Genomic DNA, 18,033 nt, shown 5'->3' on the forward strand with positions numbered 1-18,033 from the left:
TCATGGCGACGGGACAGGGCGTCACCTGGGAAGGTGTGAGGGAGGGGACAAGGTGAGGGGGAGTGACTTCCCGGTTGCCGTGGCAACGGGACGGGATTGGGGGTAGGGGGTGTGGTCACTCGGTTGTCATGGAAACCACACGGGGCGCCCCACCCCCGTTGCTATGGGGGGGGGTGTGAAAGTGGTTGCTATGGCAACGAGACAGGCTGTTTTCCCCACCCCCCGTTGCTATGAGGGGAAGGGGCCACAGGATGCCCTTGGTTGCCATGGAAACCGCTCGCCCGGCAGCGAGGCCCCGCCCACGTTGCCGTGGCGCGAGGCGGGAGGCGTGGCCACCTCATTACAGCGGTCTGACCACGCCTCCTCTCTAGGCCACGCCCATAACAACGACTTCATTTCGCCACGCCCCCATCGCCTCACTGAGCCGTTACCGGCCCCTCCCCGCCTTTCCGCCGCCACCACTTCCGGTTTCTCCCTCACTTCCGGTGGCGCCGCGGCGGCCGCGCATGCGCGGGGGGAGGCGCGCGCGGAGCGGCCGGGCCGGAGGGAGCGCGGGGTCCGTGAGGGCCGGGGGGCGGCGGGGCCAGGCCCTGAGGGGTCCCGAGGGGTCCCGAGGGGGGAACGGCGCGGGAAGGACCCGGGCAGGGAAGGGGGGAGAGGCCCGGAGGGGCGGGGGTGTCCTGGGGGGGGCTGGGGTGGGTGTGTGAGGGTGAGGGGGGGGCGCTGCCGTGAGGGGTTCGGGGTCTGAGGGCGGTTAGGGCTGGTGGGGGAGGGGTTTTGAGGGGATTCTGGGGGGGTTTTGGGGGTCTCGGAGTGGTTCTGGGGGACTGGGGGTGTGGGGGTTGGGGTTTGTGGGGGTCTGGGGGTGTCCGGAAGAGATTTTGGGGGGTCTGGGGATGGTTGGTGTGGGGTGAGAGTGGCCCAGGAAGGTTTTGGGGGGTCCTAGGTGGGGTTTTGGGGGTCTGGGGGAGTTCAGGGTGGGGTTTTGGGGGTCTGCAATGGGTCTGGGGGTGTCTGGGCTGAGGTTATTGGGGTCTGGAGGGGGTTTTGGGGGTCTGGGGGTGGCTGCTGTGTGGTGAGAGAGGCCCAGGAGGGTTTTGGGGGGGGGTCCCAGGTGAGGTTGTGGGGTTGGGGTGAGTTTTGGGGGTTCAGTGTGGGACAAAGTGGCTGCAGCGAGGGCAGAATTTTGGGATTTTTGGAAATTTTAGGATGATCTTGGGTGGGTTCAGGGGGTCCTGACCCACCCTGTGCCCCCTCCCAGAGCCCCCCAGGATGACGCAGTTCCTGCCCCCCAACCTTTTGGCCCTTTTTGCCCCCCGGGACCCCATCCCTTACCTGCCCCCCCTGGAGAAGTTACCCCACGAGAAGCACCACAACCAACCCTACAGCGGCATCGCGCCCTACATCCGGGAGTTTGAGGTACCCCCAAACCCCCGGGACCCCCTAAACCCTCCCCAGAATCCCCCCAAAACCCTCAGGATCCCCTAAACCCTCCCCAGAACCTCCCCAATACCCCCAGCACCCCAAAAACCCTTCCCAGACCCCCAGAATTCCCCCAAACCCCACCCCAGCACTCCCTAAAACCACCCTGGAACCCCTGAATCCCCCTAAAACCCCTCCTCAGACCCCCAAAACCATCCCCAGACCCCCAAAACCCTCCCCAGACCCCCTGAATCCCCCTAGACCCTACCCCAGAACTCCCTAAAAACCTCCCCAGACCCCAAGAATCCCCCCAAGCCCCACCCCAGAACTCCCCAAAACCACCCTGTAACCCCCAGATTCCCCTAAAACCCCTCCCCAGACCCCCAAACCTCTCCCCAGACCCCCAGAATCCTCCCCAGACCCCCAGAATCCCCCTAGACCCCCCCCTCAGACCCCCAAAACCCTCCCCAGAATTTCTAAAACCACCTTGGAACACCATAATTCTCCCCTAAATCTCCCCCAATCCCCCATAACTCCACCCTGGACTCCCCCCAGACCCCCTCCCCACTCCCAAAACCCCCCCATAGACCCCCAGAATCCCCTAAGACCCCCAAACCCCACCCCAAAACATCCCCAAACCCCCAAACCCCACCCCAGAACTCTCTAAAACCACCTCGGACCCCCATAATTCTCTTCTGAATCCCCCCAAATCCCCCCAAATCCCCCATAAGTCCAACCTGGATTCTCCCCAGACCCCCAGAATCCCCCAAAACCCTCCTGGACACCCAGAACTCCCCAAAACCCTCAAACCCCCCCCCCCCCCAAACTCCCCAAAACAGCCCCAGACCCCCAAACCCCACCCCAGAACTCCCCAAAACAGCCCCAGACCCCCACAATCCTCCCCTGCATCTCCCCCAAATCCCCCACAATCCTCCCCTGCATCTCCCCCAAATCCCCCATAACTCCACCCTGGACCCCCTCCCCACCCCCAAAACCCTCCTGGACCCCCCCAAAGCCCTCCTGGACCCCCCCAAACCCCCTCTGTGTCCCCCCAGGACCCCCGCGATGCCCCCCCGCCGACGCGCGCCGAGACGCGCGAGGAGCGCATGGAGCGCAAGGTAGGTCCAGAACCCCCCAAAAAACGGGGGGCAACCCCCCCCAAAAGTGGGTGCAGACCCCTCCAGGCGGGCTCAGCCCCTTCCCCACCCGGCTGGGGGTGCTGGGGGGTCCCCAAAACCCCACCAAGGGGGTGTTGCCCCCCCCCCTCTAAATTTCAGCTCGTCCTCAAGGCAGGACTTGGATCATCCCCCCTGGGTTTTAGGGGATCCTCCTGGGTTGTGCTCCCCCTCCACCACTGGGGTTTTTTGGGGTCCCCTCTGGATTTTGGGGGGCTGTGGGTGGAGCCTGTGGGTTTGGGGACCCCCTGAGGTCACCCCAACTCCCATTTTTTGGTCCCTTTTCCCCTTTCCCCCAACAGCGGCGGGAGAAGATCGAGCGAAGGCAGCAGGAGGTGGAGTCCGAGCTCAAACTCTGTAAGATGGGGGGGTCCTGTGGGGCTGGGGGGGTCCTGGGGGGCTCCCATGGGGCTGTGGGGGTCCTCCCTTTTCCTCTGACCCCTCCTGACCCCCTCTTTTTTCCTCTTTTCCTCCAGGGGACCCCCACAATGACCCCAATGCTCAAGGAGATGCCTTCAAAACCCTGTTTGTGGCCAGAGTGGTGAGTGCTGGGGGGAGAAAATGGGGTCCCCCCAATTTGGGGGGAACTCACACCCATTTTTGGGGTTTCCCCAGGCCCTCAATCTTTGGGGTTCCCCAATCCACGTGGTCCCCCTTAATTTTGGGGTGTCCCCCCAATCTGTGGGATCTCCCATTATCTGTGGAGCTCTGTGGTGCTCCCCCCTAATTTGTGGGGTTCCCTTCAATCTTTGGGGTCTTCTCCAGATTTTTGTGGGTTTTCCCAGTCTTTAGGATCCTCCAGTTCTTGGGACCCCCCCCTCCCTCCCCGCAAATTTTGGGGTCACCCCTCCTCGTTTCTCCCCAGAATTACGACACGACGGAGTCGAAGCTGCGCCGGGAATTTGAGGTTTACGGCCCCATCAAGAGGGTGAGTGGGGGGGTCACCCCCAAAAAACGCCCCCCCCAGACACCCCGTGCTCTCCAGGGGGGTCACACCTGTCCCCAAATCCACTTTTTGGGGTGTCACACCTGGAGACGTACCTGGAGTACACCTACCTCTCTGTGACCCCCCAAACATCCCGGTGCCCGGGGGGGTCACACCTGTGTGTTCCCCCCCCATTTTTGGGGTCCCTCACCTGTCCCTCACCTGTCCCCACCTGTCCCACACCTGCAGATCTACATGGTGTACAACAAGCGCTCGGGGAAGCCTCGTGGCTACGCCTTCATCGAGTACGAGCACGAGCGGGACATGCACTGTGAGTACCCCCAGACCCCCCCGGGACCCCCAAAATCCCCCAGCCCCCCCCACTCCGCATGTCTGACCCCCCACACACACACCTGGGGGGCCCCGTGGCCCCCCCGGGCCGGGCACCAGGTAAGTACCGGGGTGGGGCCTGCGGCGTCTGGGCGGTGGCCGAGTGAGGCTGCAGGTGGCCAAAGCTGCTGGTGGTCAGGGGTTCAGGTGGCCAAGGCTACCTGTGGGCAAGGTACAGGTGGCCAAGGCTACCTGTGGGCAAGGTACAGGTGGCCAAGGGTTCAGGTGGTCAGGGGTTCAGGTGGCCAAGGCTACCTGTGGGCAAGGTACTGGTGGTCAAAGCTACCAGTGGTCAAGGTACAGGTGGGCAAGGTACAGGTGGCCAAGGGTTCAGGTGGTCCAAGCTACTTTTGGTCAAGGGTTCAGGTGGTCAAGGTACAGGTGGCCAGGACTACTGGTGGCCAAGGATCCAGGTGGCCAAGGCTACTGGTGGCCAAGGGTCCAGGTGGCCCTGGACTACCAGTGGTCAAGGCCACAGGTGGCCAAGGCTACCAGTGGTCAAGGTACAGGTGGCCAAGGGCTCAAGTGGCCAAGGCTGCTAGTAGCCAAGGGTCCAGGTGTGGCCCTGGTCTACCAGTGGTCAAGGTGACAAGTGGAAAGGGCTCAGGTGGCCAAAGACTATTGGGTGGCCAAACTACAGGTGGACAGGGCTACTGGTGGCCAAATTGACAGGTGATCAGGGCTCCACGTGGACAGGGCTCCAGGTGGTCCGGTTGAGGTAGCCAAGGCTACCAATGGCCCAGGTACGAGGCTACAGGTGGCCGAGCTGTAGGTAGGCAGGGCTACAGGTGGCCAAAGTACCGGCCACTGCTGGGCTAGAGGTGGTGGCCAAGGCTACAGCCAAGCTGAGGGACAGCTGGTGGCCAAGGTTGTGGCTAGTCAGGGTACCAGCAGAGCTACAGTCGGTGGCCAAGGCTCCAGGTAGCCAAACTACAGGCAGCCGAGGTTGTGGCTGGCCAATGGGATGGTTGACCAAGGCTACTGTTGGGCTACCTACAGGCAACCAAGGCTACTGTTGGCCAACCTGCAGTTAGTCAAGGCTGTCATTGGTCAAGGTTCCAGGTGGCCAAACTACAGGCAACCCAGGCTCCCATTGGCCAAGGCTACGGTTGGCCAAGGCTCCCATTGGTTGGCCAAGGCTCTGGTTGGCCAAGGCTCCCATTGGTTGGCCAAGGCTCCCGTTGGTTGGCCAAGGCTCTGGTTGGCCAAGGCTCCCATTGGTTGGCCAAGACTCCGGTTGGCCAAGGCTCCCATTGTCAAGGCTACAGTTGGCCAAGGCTCCCGTTGGCCAAGGCTCCCATTGGTTGACCAAGGCTCCCGTTGGTTGGCCAAGTCTCCCGTTGGTTGGCCAAGGCTCCCATTGGCCAAGGCTCCTGTTGGTTGGCCAAGGCTCCCATTGGTTGGCTAGGACTCCCAATGGTTGGCCAAGGCTCCCATTGGTTGGCCAGGGCTCCCAATGGTTGGCCAAGGCTCCTGTTGGTTGGCCAAGGCTCCCATTGGTTGGCCAAGGCTCCCATTGGTTGGCCAAGGCTACAGTTGGTTGGCCAAGGCTCCCATTGGTTGGCCAAGGCTCCGGTTGACCAAGGCTCCCGTTGGTTGGCCAGGGCTCCCAATGGTTGGCCAAGGCTCTGGTTGGCCAAGGCTCCCATTGGTTGGCCAAGGCTCCGGTTGGCCAAGGCTCCCATTGGTTGGCCAAGGCTCCCATTGGCCAAGGTTCCTGTTGGTTGGCCAAGGCTCCCATTGGTTGGCCAGGGCTCCCGATGGTTGGCCAAGGCTCCCATTGGTTGGCCAAGGCTCCTGTTGGTTGGCCAAGGCTCCCATTGGTTGGCCAAGGCTCCCATTGGTTGGCCAAGGCTCCCATTGGTTGGCCAAGGCTCCCGTTGGTTGGCCAAGGCTCCCATTGGTTGGCCAAGGCTACGGTTGACTAAGGCTCCCATTGGTTGGCCAAGGCTCCCGTTGGTTGGCCAAGGCTCCCGTTGGTGGGCCAAGGCTCCCATTGGCCAAGGCTCTCATTGGTTGGCCAAGGCTCCAGGTAGCCAAACTGCAGGCAGCCGAGGCTATGGTTGGCCAATGGTTTGGTTAACCAAATTACAGGGAAACAAGACTATGATTGGCCAAGGGTACCGTTGGCCAAGGCTGTGGGTGGAGCTACCACTGGCCAGGTCTCCAGTTGGCCAACCACCTGTTGGTCAGGGCTACCATTGGCCAACCACCTGTTGGTCAAACGTCCAGCTGGCCAAACCTATGGGTAGAGCTCTCGTTGGTCAACCTTCTGTTGGCCAAGCACCCATTGGTCAACCTTCCGTTGGCCAACCACACATTGGCCAAGCATCCAAGTTGGCCAAGCCTACAGGTTGAGCTCTCATTGGTCAACCTTCCATTGGCCACCCACCTGTTGGCCAAGTGTCCAAGTTGGCCAAGCCTATGAGTAGACATCGGTCAACCTTCCATTGGTCACCCTTCCATTGGCCAAGTCGTCCAAGTTGGCCGAGCCTGTGGCTAGACCTCCCATTGGTCACCCTTCCATTGGCCAAGGCGTCCAAGTTGGCCGAGCCTGTGGCTAGACCTCCCATTGGTCAACCTTCCATCGGCCAACCACCCATTGGTCAAGCGTCCAAGCTGGCCAGTTGGCCAAGCCTGTGGGTAGAGCTGTTAGTCAGCCTTCCATTGAGGTTGGCCAATCATCCATTGAGGTTGACCAACCTTCCATTGAGGTTGACCAGCCTTCCATTGAGGTTGGCCAATCATCCATTGAGGTTGGCTAACCTTCCATTGAGGTTGACCAACCTTCCATTGAGGTTGACCAGCCTTCCACTGAGGTTGGCCAGTCTTCCACTGAGGTTGGCTAACCTTCCATTGAGGTTGGCCAACCTTCCATTGAGGTTGTCCAACTTTTCATTGAGGTTGGCCAATCTTCCACTGAGGTTGACCAGCCTTCCATTGAGGTTGACCAGCCTTCCATTGAGGTTGACCAACGCCTAGTTGGCCGAGTCCATCGTGCCGGCGCCGCTCTCTCTGTGTCTCTCTGTGTCCCTGCACCCCTCGGGGCGGCGGTTCCGGGGTGTCCCCATTACGGGAGTGTCCCATTTCCGGTGTGTCCCAGTTTTGGGGTGTCCTCATTCTGGGAGTGTCCCCGTTCTGGGGGTGTCCCTGTTCCGGTGTGTCCCAGTTTTGGGGTGTCCCCATTCTGGGAGTGTCCCCATTCTGGGAGTGTCCCAGTTTTGGGGGTGTCCCTGTTCTGGGGTATCCTGGTTTTGGGGTATCCCCATTCTGAGGTGTCCCGGTTTTGGGGTGTCCCCGTTCCAGGGTGTCCCCATTCCGGGGTGTTCCAGTTCTGGGCTGTCCCTTTTTTTTGGGGTGTCCTGGTTCTGGTGTGTCGCCATTCCGGGTGTCTCCCTATTCCGGGGTATCCCAGTTTTGGGGTGTCCCTATTCCAGGTATCCCTGTTCTGGGGTGTCCCCATTCCAGGGATGTCCCCATTTTTGGAGTGTCCCAGTTCCGGTGTGTCCCTGTTCTGGGGTGTCCCATTTTTAGGGTATCCCGGTTTTGGGGTGTCCCATTTTTGGGGTGTCCCAGTTCCAGTGTGTCCCATTTTTATGGTATCCCATTCTTGGGGTGTCCCATTTTTGTTGTATCGCATTTTTGGGGTGTCCCAGTTCCGGTGTATCCCATTTTTGTTGTATCCCATTTTTGGGGTGTCCCATTTTTGTTGTATCCTGTTTTTGGGGTGTCCCATTTTTAGGGTGTCCCAGTTCTGGTGTATCCCATTTTTGTAGTATTCCATTTTTAGGGTATCCCATTTTTGGGGTGTCCCGTTTTTAGGGTGTCCCATTTTTGGGCTCTCCCATTTTCAGGGTGTGTCCCATTTTTGGGGTATCCCATTTTTGGGGTATTCCATTTTCGGGCTGTCCCATTTTCAGGGTCTCCCATTTTAGGTTATCCCATTTTTAGGTCATCCCATTTTCGGGCTGTCCCATTTTTGGTGTATCCAGTTTTTAAGGTATCCCGTTTTTGGGCTCTCCCATTTTTGGGTTATCCCATTTTTAGGGTCTCCCATTTTTGGGTTATCCAATTTTCGGGGTCTCCCATTTTTGGGTTATCCCATTTTTAGGTTATCCCATTTTTGGGATCTCCAATTTTTAGGTTTTCCCATTTTTAGGTTTTCCCATTTTTAAGGTCTCCCATTTTCAGGGTCTCCCATTTTTGGGTTATCCCATTTTTAGGGTCTCCCATTTTTAGGTTTTCCCATTTTCGGGGTCTCCCATTTACAGGGTATCCCATTTTCGGGGTCTCCCATTTTTGGGTTCTCCCATTTTTGGATTATCCCATTTTCGGGGTCTCCCATTTTAGGCTCTCCCATTTTTGGGTTATCCCATTTTTAGGGTCTCCCATTTTAGGTTATCCCATTTTTGAGTTATCCCATTTTTAGGGTCTCCCATTTTCGGGGTCTCCCACTTTTGGGTTATCCCATTTTAGGTTTCCCATTTTTAGGGTCTCCCATTTTTGGGTTATCCCAATTTAGGCTCTCCCATTTTTGGGTTATCCCATTTTCGGGGTCTCCCATTTTAGGTTATCCCATTTTTAGGGTCTCCCGTTTTTGGATTATCCCATTTTAGGGGTATCCCATTTTTAGGGTCTCCCATTATTGGGTTATCCCATTTTAGGTTATCCCATTTTTAGGTTTTCCCATTTTTAAGGTCTCCCATTTTTAGGGTATCCCATTTTTGGGTTATCCCATTTTCGGGGTATCCCATTTTCGGGGTCTCCCATTTTAGGCTCTCCCATTTTTGGGTTATCCCATTTTCAGGGTCTCCCATTTTTGGGTTATCCCATTTTCGGGGTCTCCCATTTTTGGGTTCTCCCATTTTTGGATTATCCCATTTTCAGGGTCTCCCATTTTTGGGTTCTCCCATTTTTGGATTATCCCATTTTCGGGGTCTCCCATTTTTGGGTTCTCCCATTTTTGGATTATCCCATTTTCGGGGTCTCCCATTTTTGGGTTATCCCATTTTTAGGTTATCCCATTTTTGGGGTCTCCAATTTTTAGGTTTTCCCATTTTTAGGTTTTCCCATTTTTAAGGTCTTCCATTTTTAGGGTCTCCCATTTTCGGGCTCTCCCATTTTAGGCTCTCCCATTTTTGGGTTATCCCATTTTCGGGGTCTCCCATTTTTGGGTTATCCCATTTTCGGGGTCTCCCATTTTCGGGGTCTCCCATTTTCGGGGTCTCCCATTTTTGAGTTATCCCATTTTTAGGGTCTCCCATTTTCGGGGTTATCCCATTTTTGGGGTCTCCCAGTTTTGGGTTATCCCATTTTCGGGGTCTCCCATTTTTGAGTTATCCCATTTTTAGGGTCTCCCATTTTCGGGGTTATCCCATTTTTGGGGTCTCCCATTTTTGGGTTATCCCATTTTCGGGTTATCCCATTTTTGGGTTATCCCATTTTAGGGTCTCCCATTTTTGGATTATCCCATTTTTGGGGTCTCCCATTTTTGGATTATCCCATTTTCGGGCTCTCCCATTTTTGGGTTATCCCATTTTCGGGTTATCCCATTTTTGGGTTATCCCATTTTAGGGTCTCCCATTTTTGGGTTATCCCATTTTCGGGTTATCCCATTTTTGGGCTATCCCATTTTCAGGGTCTCCCATTTTGGGTTATCCCATTTTCGGGGTCTCCCATTTTAGGTTTCCCATTTTTAGGGTCTCCCATTTTTGGGTTATCCCATTTTCGGAGTCTCCCATTTTCAGGGTCTCCCATTTTCGGGGTCTCCCATTTTTGGATTATCCCATTTTAGGTTATCCCATTTTTAGGTTATCCCATTTTTAGGTTTTCCCATTTTTAGGGTCTCCCATTTTTGGGTTATCCCATTTTCGGGGTCTCCCAGTTTTGGGTTATCCCATTTTCGGGGTCTCCCATTTTTGGGTTATCCCATTTTCGGGGTCTCCCATTTTTGGGTTATCCCATTTTTGGGTTATCCCATTTTCAGGGTCTCCCATTTTCGGGGTCTCCCATTTTCGGGGTCTCCCATTTTCGGAGTCTCCCATTTTAGGTTATCCCATTTTCGGGGTCTCCCATTTTTGGGGTCTCCCATTTTCGGGCTCTCCCATTTTCGGGCTCTCCCATTTTCGGCTCTCCCACTTGGGGCTGTCCCATTTCCGGGGGTCGCCGTCTCCGCGTGCGGTCGGGGTGGGGTCTCGTCGTCCCGGCGTGCGGGGCCGGGCGCGGTGCTAATTACTTCCTGAATTAATTACCTGTGTTTTATTGTCACTGCAGCCACCTTTGAGATGGCTTTTGCCACTGCTGGCTTGCAGCTGATCCTAGTGCTCCCCCCTCCACACCTCAGTGTATGGTTGGTATAAGGGTTTGTATCCTGGTAAGACACGTTTGTAACCCCCCCCCCAAAATCACCGTCACCCCCTGTTTGGGGGGGGGGGCTGGGGGGAGCTCTGACCCCCCCCGACCCCTCCCCCCGACCCCCGAGGGCAGCTGAGGTTTTTTTTTATTTTTATTTTATTTTTTTTTTAGGGGAGGGGGCGGTTTGGATTTGGGGGAGACCCCTCTGCTCGCAGCCGGGCCGGGCCGGGCTGGGGGCGGCAGGGTCGGACCCCTCCCCAAATATTTATCCAGCCCCCTCCCCCTTCTTTAATTTAGGAGATTCCCCCCCCCCCTTGTTTTGGGGGGGTGGGGGGCTCCTTGCAGCGCCCCCCCCCTCACCTCGTGGACCCTTTCCCAGCGCGGGCAGGGAGCCAATCCCACCTGGAATTACCAAAATTCCCAAATTTCCCCCCCCCAATCCCCCCACCAGCCCCCTCCCCCAGCACGGTCACGGCCTCAGTCTCCCCTGAGGTGGGGACACGTGACCCCCCCCCCCAGTTTTTTTTTTTTTGGGGAGGGGTCCTCAAGGACCCCCCCCCACCCCCTCAATAAGGGGGGTGACAAGGCAGGACCCCCCCAGCCCCCCCCCCAGTTTTACCCCCCCCCCGTGTTTGTTCTGCCCGAGGAGGAGGAAGGGGAGGGGGGGCCCATGGCGCCCCCTCCCCCAAAAAATAATTTGGGGACCCCCCCCAGGAGCTTGGATGTGTTTGTAGGGAGGGGACAGGTCCCTTAGAGGGGGGGGGTCGGGTTTTGGGGGGGTGGGAATGGGGGAGGGAGGGGCTGAGCCTGAGCCCCCCCCCCCCAAAATTGGGGAGCGACCCCTCCCCGGTCCCGGCGACCGAGGGGGGGGGGCGCGGGGTGGGGGGGGAGGGGTCAAAACGGCGATTTTGGGGGGGAGGGGGGGGCCGAGCCCCCCCAGCCCTCCGTGGGGGGGTTGGGATGTGTGAGGGGGGGTCCCTGAGGGGGGGAGGGGGTGCGGTTTTTAATTTGGGGAGGGGGTGTGAGGTAGGACGGGTCTCAGGTAAGGCCCCAGCGCCCGTCCAGGAGCGGCTTCGTCTGGAGGGGCCCCCCCGGCCCGGCGGGGGGGGGACACGGACCCGCCCCCCCACCACCACCAGGACTCTGGGGGGGTGGGGAGGGGGCTTGGGCAGGGGGAGGGGGGATTGGGGGAGGGGTGGGGTGGGGTGGGGAGGGGCTGCGTCCAGCTGGCGGTGCCTGGTTTGGGGAGGGGGGGGCGAATTCTGTGGGTGCCCCCCCCAAAAATAAATTCAAAGAGATTTGGGGGGGGTGAGAGTGGGGGAGGGGGAGTGAAGGTGAGGCCCCCCAAATTGGGGGGGGGGGCGTTAAACAGGGAAAAGAGAGGTGACCCCCCCCAAAAAATGAGGTATGGGGGGGGTCGGTTTGTAGGTGAAGGGGGTGAACCCCCCCCAAAAAAAATTGAATGGGGGGGCAATAATCAGGTAAAGGGGGTGAGACCCCCCCCCAAAAATCAAGGTAGGGGGGCAAAGTACAGGTAAAGGGGGTAAGACCCCCCCAAAATCAAGGTTGGGGGGGGCAATGTACAGGTAAAGGGGGTGAGACCCCCCCCAAAAAAAGGGGGGGGGTAATGTACAGGTAAAGGTGGTGAGACCCCCCCCCCCAAAAATGAGGTGGGGGGGGCAATGTACAGGTAAAAGTGGTGACCCCCCCAAAAAATGAGGGTGGGGGGGGTCAAACAGGTAAAGACCCCCCAAAAATGAGGTGGGGGGTTAATAAACAGGTAAAGACCCCCCAGAAATAAGGGGGCGGGGTCAATGAGCAGGTAAAGACCCTCCCAAAAATGAGGTGGGGGGGGTCAAACAGGTAAAGACCCTCCCAAAAATGGGGGGGGGTTCAAACAGGTAAAGACCCTCCCCAATAAAATCAGGTGTGGGGGTCAAACAGGTAAAGACCCCTCCCCAAAAATGAGGTGGGGGGGGGTCAAACAGGTAAAGACCCCCCCCTAAAAATGAGGGGGGGGTCAAACAGGTAAAGACCCCCCCTCAATAAAATGAGGTGTGGGGGGGGGTCAAACAGGTAAAGACCCCCCCCAAAAATGAGGGGGGGGTCAAACAGGTAAAGACCCTCCCAAAAATGAGGTGGGGGGGGGGTCAAACAGGTAAAGACCCCTCCCCAATAAAATCAGATGGTGGGGTCAAACAGGTAAAGACCCCTCCCCAATAAAATGAGGTGGGGGGGGGTCAAACAGGTAAAGACCCCTCCCCAATAAAATGAGGTGTGGGGGGGGTCAAACAGGTAAAGACCCCTCCCCAATAAAATGAGGTGTGGGGGGGGTCAAACAGGTAAAGACCCTTCCCCAATAAAATGAGGTGTGGGGGGGTCAAACAGGTAAAGACCCTTCCCCAATAAAATGAGGTGTGGGGGGGGGGTCAAACAGGTAAAGACCCCTCCCCAATAAAATGAGGTGTGGGGGGGGGTCAAACAGGTAAAGACCCCTCCCCAAAAATGAGGTGGGGGGGTTAATTTATGGGTTGGGGGGGGGTCAATCTGCAGGTGAAGGTGCTGACCCCCCCCCAAAAAAACCCCAAATTTGGGGGGGGGGTCCATAAACAGCTGAAGGGGTTTTCCCCCCTCCCCAAAATTTTTTCGGTGGGGGGGGAGCTCAATTTTTATTTTGGGGGGGGGTCTCCTTAACCCACTTTCCTTCCCCACCGTGTCACTTTTTTTGGGGGGGGGTCTCACCCCCTTAACCCCCCCCCCACCCCACTGAGATTTTATGAGATTTTTTGGGGCACTTTTGGGGTTTTTTTCCAGGGGGTGGGCGTTGATTTTTTTTAAGGGGAGGGGGGGCGGGCTGACCTGGCCCCGCCGTAGCTGACCCCTCCCCTTTTCTCCCCTCCCCCCTCCCCACCTCGGGACCCCTCCCCAAATATTTTGCAGCCGCCTACAAACACGCGGACGGGAAGAAAATCGACGGGCGCCGGGTGCTGGTGGACGTGGAGAGGGGCAGGACCGTCAAGGGCTGGCGGCCCCGGCGCCTGGGTGAGACCCCTCCCCAAATTCCCCCCCCCCCGGGCCAGAACTGGGGGGGGCTGCGCTGCCTCCAGTGGGGCCTCACCCCCAAATCTGGGGGTTTTCCCCTCAAAATCGGGGTTTGAAGTGGGCGGGTTGGTGGCTTTTGGGGTTTCCCCCCCATTTTTGGTGTTTGTTTGGTGCCTCCCCAAATTTTTTTGAGTTTTTTGGGGGGGGGTTTCGCCATTTTTGATGTTTGTTTGGTGCCTCCCCAAATTTTTTTGAGTTTTTTGGGGGTTTTCCCCCAATTTTTTGGGGTTTCTTTGGTGCCTCCCCAAATTTTTGGAGTTTTTTGGGATGTTTTCCCCATTTTTGGGGGTTTTTTTTGGTGCCTCCCCAAATTTTTTGAGGTTTTTTGGGGGGTTTCCCCATTCTTGGGGTTTTTTTTTGGTGCCTCCCAAATTTTTTGAGGTTTTTTGGGGGGTTTCCCCATTCTTGGGGTTTTTTTTTGGTGCCTCCCTAAATTTTTTGAGGTTTTTTTTGGTGTCTTTTCCCATTTTTGGGGGTTTTTTTGGTGCCTCCCCAAATTTTTTGGGGGTTTTTTTTGGTGTTTCCCCCCCATTTTTGGGGTTTGTTTGGTGCCTCCCCAAATTTTTGGAGTTTTTTGGGATGTTTTCCCCATTTTTGGGGTTTTTTTTTGGTGCCTCCCCAAATTTTTTTGAGTTTTTTGGGGGGGGGTTTCGCCATTTTTGATGTTTGTTTGGTGCCTCCCCAAATTTTGGGGGTTTTTTTTTGGTGTTTCCCCCCCATTTTTGGGGTTTGTTTGGTGCCTACCCAAATTTTTTGAGGTTTTTTGGGATGTTTTCCCCATTTTGGGGTTTTTTTTTGGTGCCTCCCCAAATTTTTTTGGGTTTTTTTTGGTGTTTCCCCATTTTTGGGGTTTGTTTGGTGCCTCCCCAAATTTTTGGGGGTATTTTTTGGTGTCTTTTCCCATTTTTTAAGGTTTTCTTGGTGCCTCCCCAAATTTTTGGGGTTTTTTTTTTGGTGTTTCCCCCCCATTTTTGGGCTTTGTTTGGTGCCTCCCCAAATTTTTTTGAGTTTTTTGGGGGGTTTCCCCATTTTTGGGGTTTTTTTTTTGGTGCCTCCCAAATTTTTTGGGGTTTTTTTTGGTGTTTCCCCCCCATTTTTGGGCTTTGTTTGGTGCCTCCCCAAATTTTTTTGAGTTTTTTGGGGGGTTTCCCCATTTTTGGGGTTTTTTTTTTGGTGCCTCCCCAAATTTTTTGAGGTTTTTTGGTGTTTTCTCCCAATTTTTTTGAGGTTTATTTGGTGCCTCTCCCCATTTTGAGGTTTTTTTTTGGCTGTTTCTCCCCATTTTGGGGGTTTGGTGCCTCTTCCAATTTTTTGGGGTTTTTTTTTGGTGCCTCCCCAAATTTTTGGGGTTTTTTTTGGTGTTTCCCCCAAGTTTTGGGGGGTTTGTTTGGTTCCCCTCCCCATTTTTTAGGGTTTATTTGGTGCCTCCCCAAAATTTTGGGGTTTTTGATGCTTTTTTTTTTGGGGTCAGGCCTGGATTTTGGGGGCCAGTTTTGGGTTTTTGAGTCACTTTTGGGGTCAGTTTTGGATTTTTGGGTCACTTTTGGGGTCAGTTCTGCTTTTTGGGGTCACCTTTGGGGTCCGTGTCCCCACAGGGGGAGGTTTGGGGGTCAGGTCTGGGTTTTGGGGTCAGGTCTGGGTTTTGGGGTCACCTTTGGGGTCCCTGTCCCCCCAGGGGGAGGTTTGGGGGTCAGGTCTGGGTTTTGGGGTCAGGTCTGGGTTTTGGGGTCACCTTTGGGGTCACCTTTGGGGTCCCTGACCCTGCAGGGGGAGGTTTGGGGGTCAGGTCTGGGTTTTGGGGTCAGGTCTGGGTTTGGGGTCAGGTCTGGGTTTTGGGGTCACTTTTGGGGTCCGTGTCCCCCCAGGGGTCGGTTTTGGGGTCAGGTCTGGGTTTTGGGGTCACTTTTGGGGTCCCTGACCCCCGTGTCCCCGCAGGGGGAGGTTTGGGGGTCAGGTCTGGGTTTTGGGGTCAGGTCTGGGTTTTGGGGTCACTTTTGGGGTCCCTGACCCTGCAGGGGGAGGTTTGGGGGGTCAGGTCTGGATTTTGGGGTCACCTTTGGGGTCCCTGTCCCTGCAGGGGGAGGTTTTGGGGTCAGGTCTGGGTTTTGGGGTCACCTTTGGGGTCCCTGAGCCCACAGGGGGAGGTTTGGGGGTCAGGTCTGGGTTTTGGGGTCACCTTTGGGGTTCCTGTCCCCCCAGGGGTCGGTTTGGGGGTCAGGTCTGGGTTTTGGGGTCACCTTTGGGGTCGCTGTCCCCGCAAGGGTCACCTTTGGGGTCAGGTCTCGGTTTTGGGGTCAGGTCTGGGTTAGGGGTCACTTTTGGGGTCACCTTTGGGGTCCTGTCCCTGCAGGGGGAGGTTTGGGGTCAGGTCTGGGTTTTGGGGTCAGTTCTGCTTTTTGGGGTCACCTTTGGGGTCCCTGTCCCCCCAGGGGTCGGTTTTGGGGTCAGGTCTGGGTTTTGGGGTCAGTTCTGGGTTTTGGGGTCAGGTCTGGGTTAGGGGTCACTTTTGGGGTCACCTTTGGGGTCACCTTTGGGGTCCCTGACCCCCGTGTCCCCGCAGGGGTCGGTTTGGGGGTCAGGTCTGGGTTAGGGGTCAGGTCTGGGTTTTGGGGTCACCTTTGGGGTCCCTAACCCCACAGGGGGAGGTTTTGGGGTCAGGTCTGGGTTTTGGGGTCAGGTCTGGGTTTTGGGGTCAGGTCTGGGTTTTGGGGTCACCTTTGGGGTCACCTTTGGGGTCCCTGACCCCCGTGTCCCCGCAGGGGGAGGTTTGGGGGGCACCCGGCGCGGCGGAGCCGACGTCAACATCCGGCACTCGGGCAGGGACGACACCTCCCGCTACGACGAGCGGTGAGTGGGGGGCCCGGGGGGCTGGCATTGTCACTGTCACCCCCTGTGTCACCTTGGGGACCCCGGCATTGTCACTGTCACCCCCCTGTGTCACCTTGGGGACCCCTTTAGGACCCCCTGTGTCTCCTTGGGGACCCCGGGATTGTCACTGTCACCCCCCTGTGTCACCTTGGGGACCCCGGGATTGTCACTGTCACCCCCCCGTGTCACCCTTGGGACCCTTTGGAATGGGTCAGGGACCCCCAATGTCACCTTGGAGTGGGTCAGGGACCCCCCGGGACCCCCTGCAGTGGGTCAAGGACCCCCAGGACACCTCAGGGACCCCTTTGGGACCCCCTGGAATGGGTAAGGGACCCCCAGGACCCCCTTGGGCCCCCCTGGAGTGGGTCAGGGACCCCCTGGAATGGGTCAGGGACCCCTCAGGACACCTCAGAGACCCCTTGGGACCCCCTGGAATGGGTCAGGGACCCCTTTGGGACCCCCTGGAATGGGCCAGGGACCCTCTGGACCCCCTTGGGACCCCCTGGAATGGGTCAGGGATCCTCTGGACCCCTTTGGGACCCCCTGGAATGGGTCAAGGACCCCCCAGGCCACTTCAGGGACCCCCTTGGGACCCCCTGGAGTGGGTCAGGGACTCCCTGGAGTGGGTCAGGGACTCCCTGGAGTGGGTCAGGGACCCTCTGGACCCCCTTGGGACCCCCTGGAATGGGTCAGGGACCCCCAGGACCCCCTTGGGGCCCCCTGGAGTGGGTCAGGGACCACCTGGACCCCCTTGGGACCCCCTGGAATGGGTCAGGGACCCCCTGGACCCCCTTTGGGACCCCTGGGAGTGGGTCAGGACCCCCCTTGGGAGCCCCTGGAGTGGGTCAGGGACCCCCAGGACCCCTCAGGGCCCCCCCGCCCCCGCCGTGCCGTGACGGGCTCGGTCCCCGCAGGGACCGGGAGCGGGAGCGGGAGCGGGACCGCCGGGAGCGCTCTCGGGAGCGGGACCGGCGCCGTTCGCGCTCCCGGGAGCGGCGGCGGCGAACGCGGAGCCGCGAGAAGGACGAGAGGGAACGGAAACGGGGCGGGAGCCGCGACCGCAGCAAGGACCGAGACCGGGACCGCGACCGCAAACGCCGCTCCCGCTCCCGGGACCGAAAGCGCGACCGCGACCGCGACAAGAAGGACGAGGGACCCCCGGAACCGCTGGAAGCCCCCGAGGAGCTGGGAGGGGGCGGCGGCGAGCCCGGGAGCGGCGAGGGGATGGCGGGGGAGGCGGCGGAGAAACGGGAGAGGGAGCGGGAGCGGCGCCGCGGGCACCGGGAGCGGGAGAGGCGGCGGGAGCGGGAGCGGGACCGGGAGCGGGAGCACAAACGGGAGCGGGAGCGGCGCGACGAGAGAGCGCCCGGGGGAGGCAGCGGGGGCGGCGGCGAGGGCGGCGATGGCGGCACCGGGGGGGAGGCGGAGATGTTCCTGGGGGGCGACGGCGGTGCCGGTACCGACGGGTACCTGGCGGCGGAGAACGGCTACCTGCTGGAGCCCGCCATGGAGTGAGCGGCGGCCGCGGAGGGGAAATAAAGGGGTTTTATTGGAAAATAAAATGGGGTTTTGGGTTGGTTTCTGGGGGGAATGGGGTGGGGGAAAAATTTGGGGGGTTCTGGTGATTTGGGGTTTTTTTTTTTCAAGGGATTTTGGAGGCAATTTGGGGATTTTTTGGGGGATTTTTGAGATTTTTTGGGGGATTTTTTCAAGTGGAATTGGGAATTTTTGGTCCAATTTGGGGGGTTTTTTCAGGGTTTTTTTGGGAATTTTTGGTCAAATTTGGGGTTTTTTTTT

General features: G+C 57.9%; 2 protein-coding genes and 1 long non-coding RNA gene across 4 annotated transcripts; all 3 read left to right on the forward strand.

Moving 5' to 3' along the window:
- Positions 1–462: 462 nt before the first annotated feature.
- On the forward strand, positions 463–17,798 carry SNRNP70 (small nuclear ribonucleoprotein U1 subunit 70). The gene is made up of 10 exons (XM_059860767.1): positions 463–556; positions 1,262–1,419; positions 2,478–2,540; positions 2,900–2,954; positions 3,074–3,138; positions 3,463–3,525; positions 3,772–3,853; positions 13,207–13,308; positions 16,128–16,215; positions 17,151–17,798. Exons 2-10 carry the CDS (start codon positions 1,273–1,275, stop codon positions 17,749–17,751), a joined length of 1,266 nt encoding a protein of 421 aa, XP_059716750.1. The 5' UTR covers positions 463–556; positions 1,262–1,272; the 3' UTR covers positions 17,752–17,798.
- Positions 3,865–10,179, forward strand: LOC132334675 (uncharacterized). Of its 2 annotated transcripts, XM_059860769.1 has the most exons (3): positions 3,865–4,059; positions 4,091–4,169; positions 4,216–10,179. In XM_059860769.1, exon 3 carries the CDS (start codon positions 5,329–5,331, stop codon positions 6,268–6,270), a length of 942 nt encoding a protein of 313 aa, XP_059716752.1. In that variant the 5' UTR covers positions 3,865–4,059; positions 4,091–4,169; positions 4,216–5,328; the 3' UTR covers positions 6,271–10,179. The 2 variants fall into 2 exon arrangements, with proteins under 2 accessions (XP_059716752.1, XP_059716751.1); XM_059860768.1 differs by having other exon boundaries at positions 3,865–4,415; positions 4,498–10,179.
- Positions 11,528–13,133, forward strand: LOC132334676 (uncharacterized). The gene is made up of 3 exons (XR_009488428.1): positions 11,528–12,608; positions 12,704–12,730; positions 12,777–13,133. It is a non-coding gene; the product is annotated as an uncharacterized LOC132334676 (long non-coding RNA).
- Positions 17,799–18,033: the final 235 nt, after the last annotated feature.

Source organism: Haemorhous mexicanus, chromosome 16 (genome assembly GCF_027477595.1).
Source record: "Haemorhous mexicanus isolate bHaeMex1 chromosome 16, bHaeMex1.pri, whole genome shotgun sequence".
Classification (NCBI taxonomy): Eukaryota; Metazoa; Chordata; class Aves; order Passeriformes; family Fringillidae; genus Haemorhous; species Haemorhous mexicanus.

Excerpts from the sequence above, each read along its gene's own strand:
- SNRNP70 (XM_059860767.1), top strand. The coding sequence starts at position 1,273 with ATGACGCAGTTCCTGCCCCCCAACCTTTTGGCCCTTTTTGCCCCCCGG. Across the intron at positions 1,420-2,477 it reads CCTACATCCGGGAGTTTGAG|GACCCCCGCGATGCCCCCCC; the intron begins GTACCCCCAAAC and ends GTGTCCCCCCAG. Across the intron at positions 2,541-2,899 it reads AGGAGCGCATGGAGCGCAAG|CGGCGGGAGAAGATCGAGCG; the intron begins GTAGGTCCAGAA and ends TTCCCCCAACAG.
- LOC132334675 (XM_059860768.1), top strand. The coding sequence starts at position 5,329 with ATGGTTGGCCAAGGCTCCCATTGGTTGGCCAGGGCTCCCAATGGTTGG.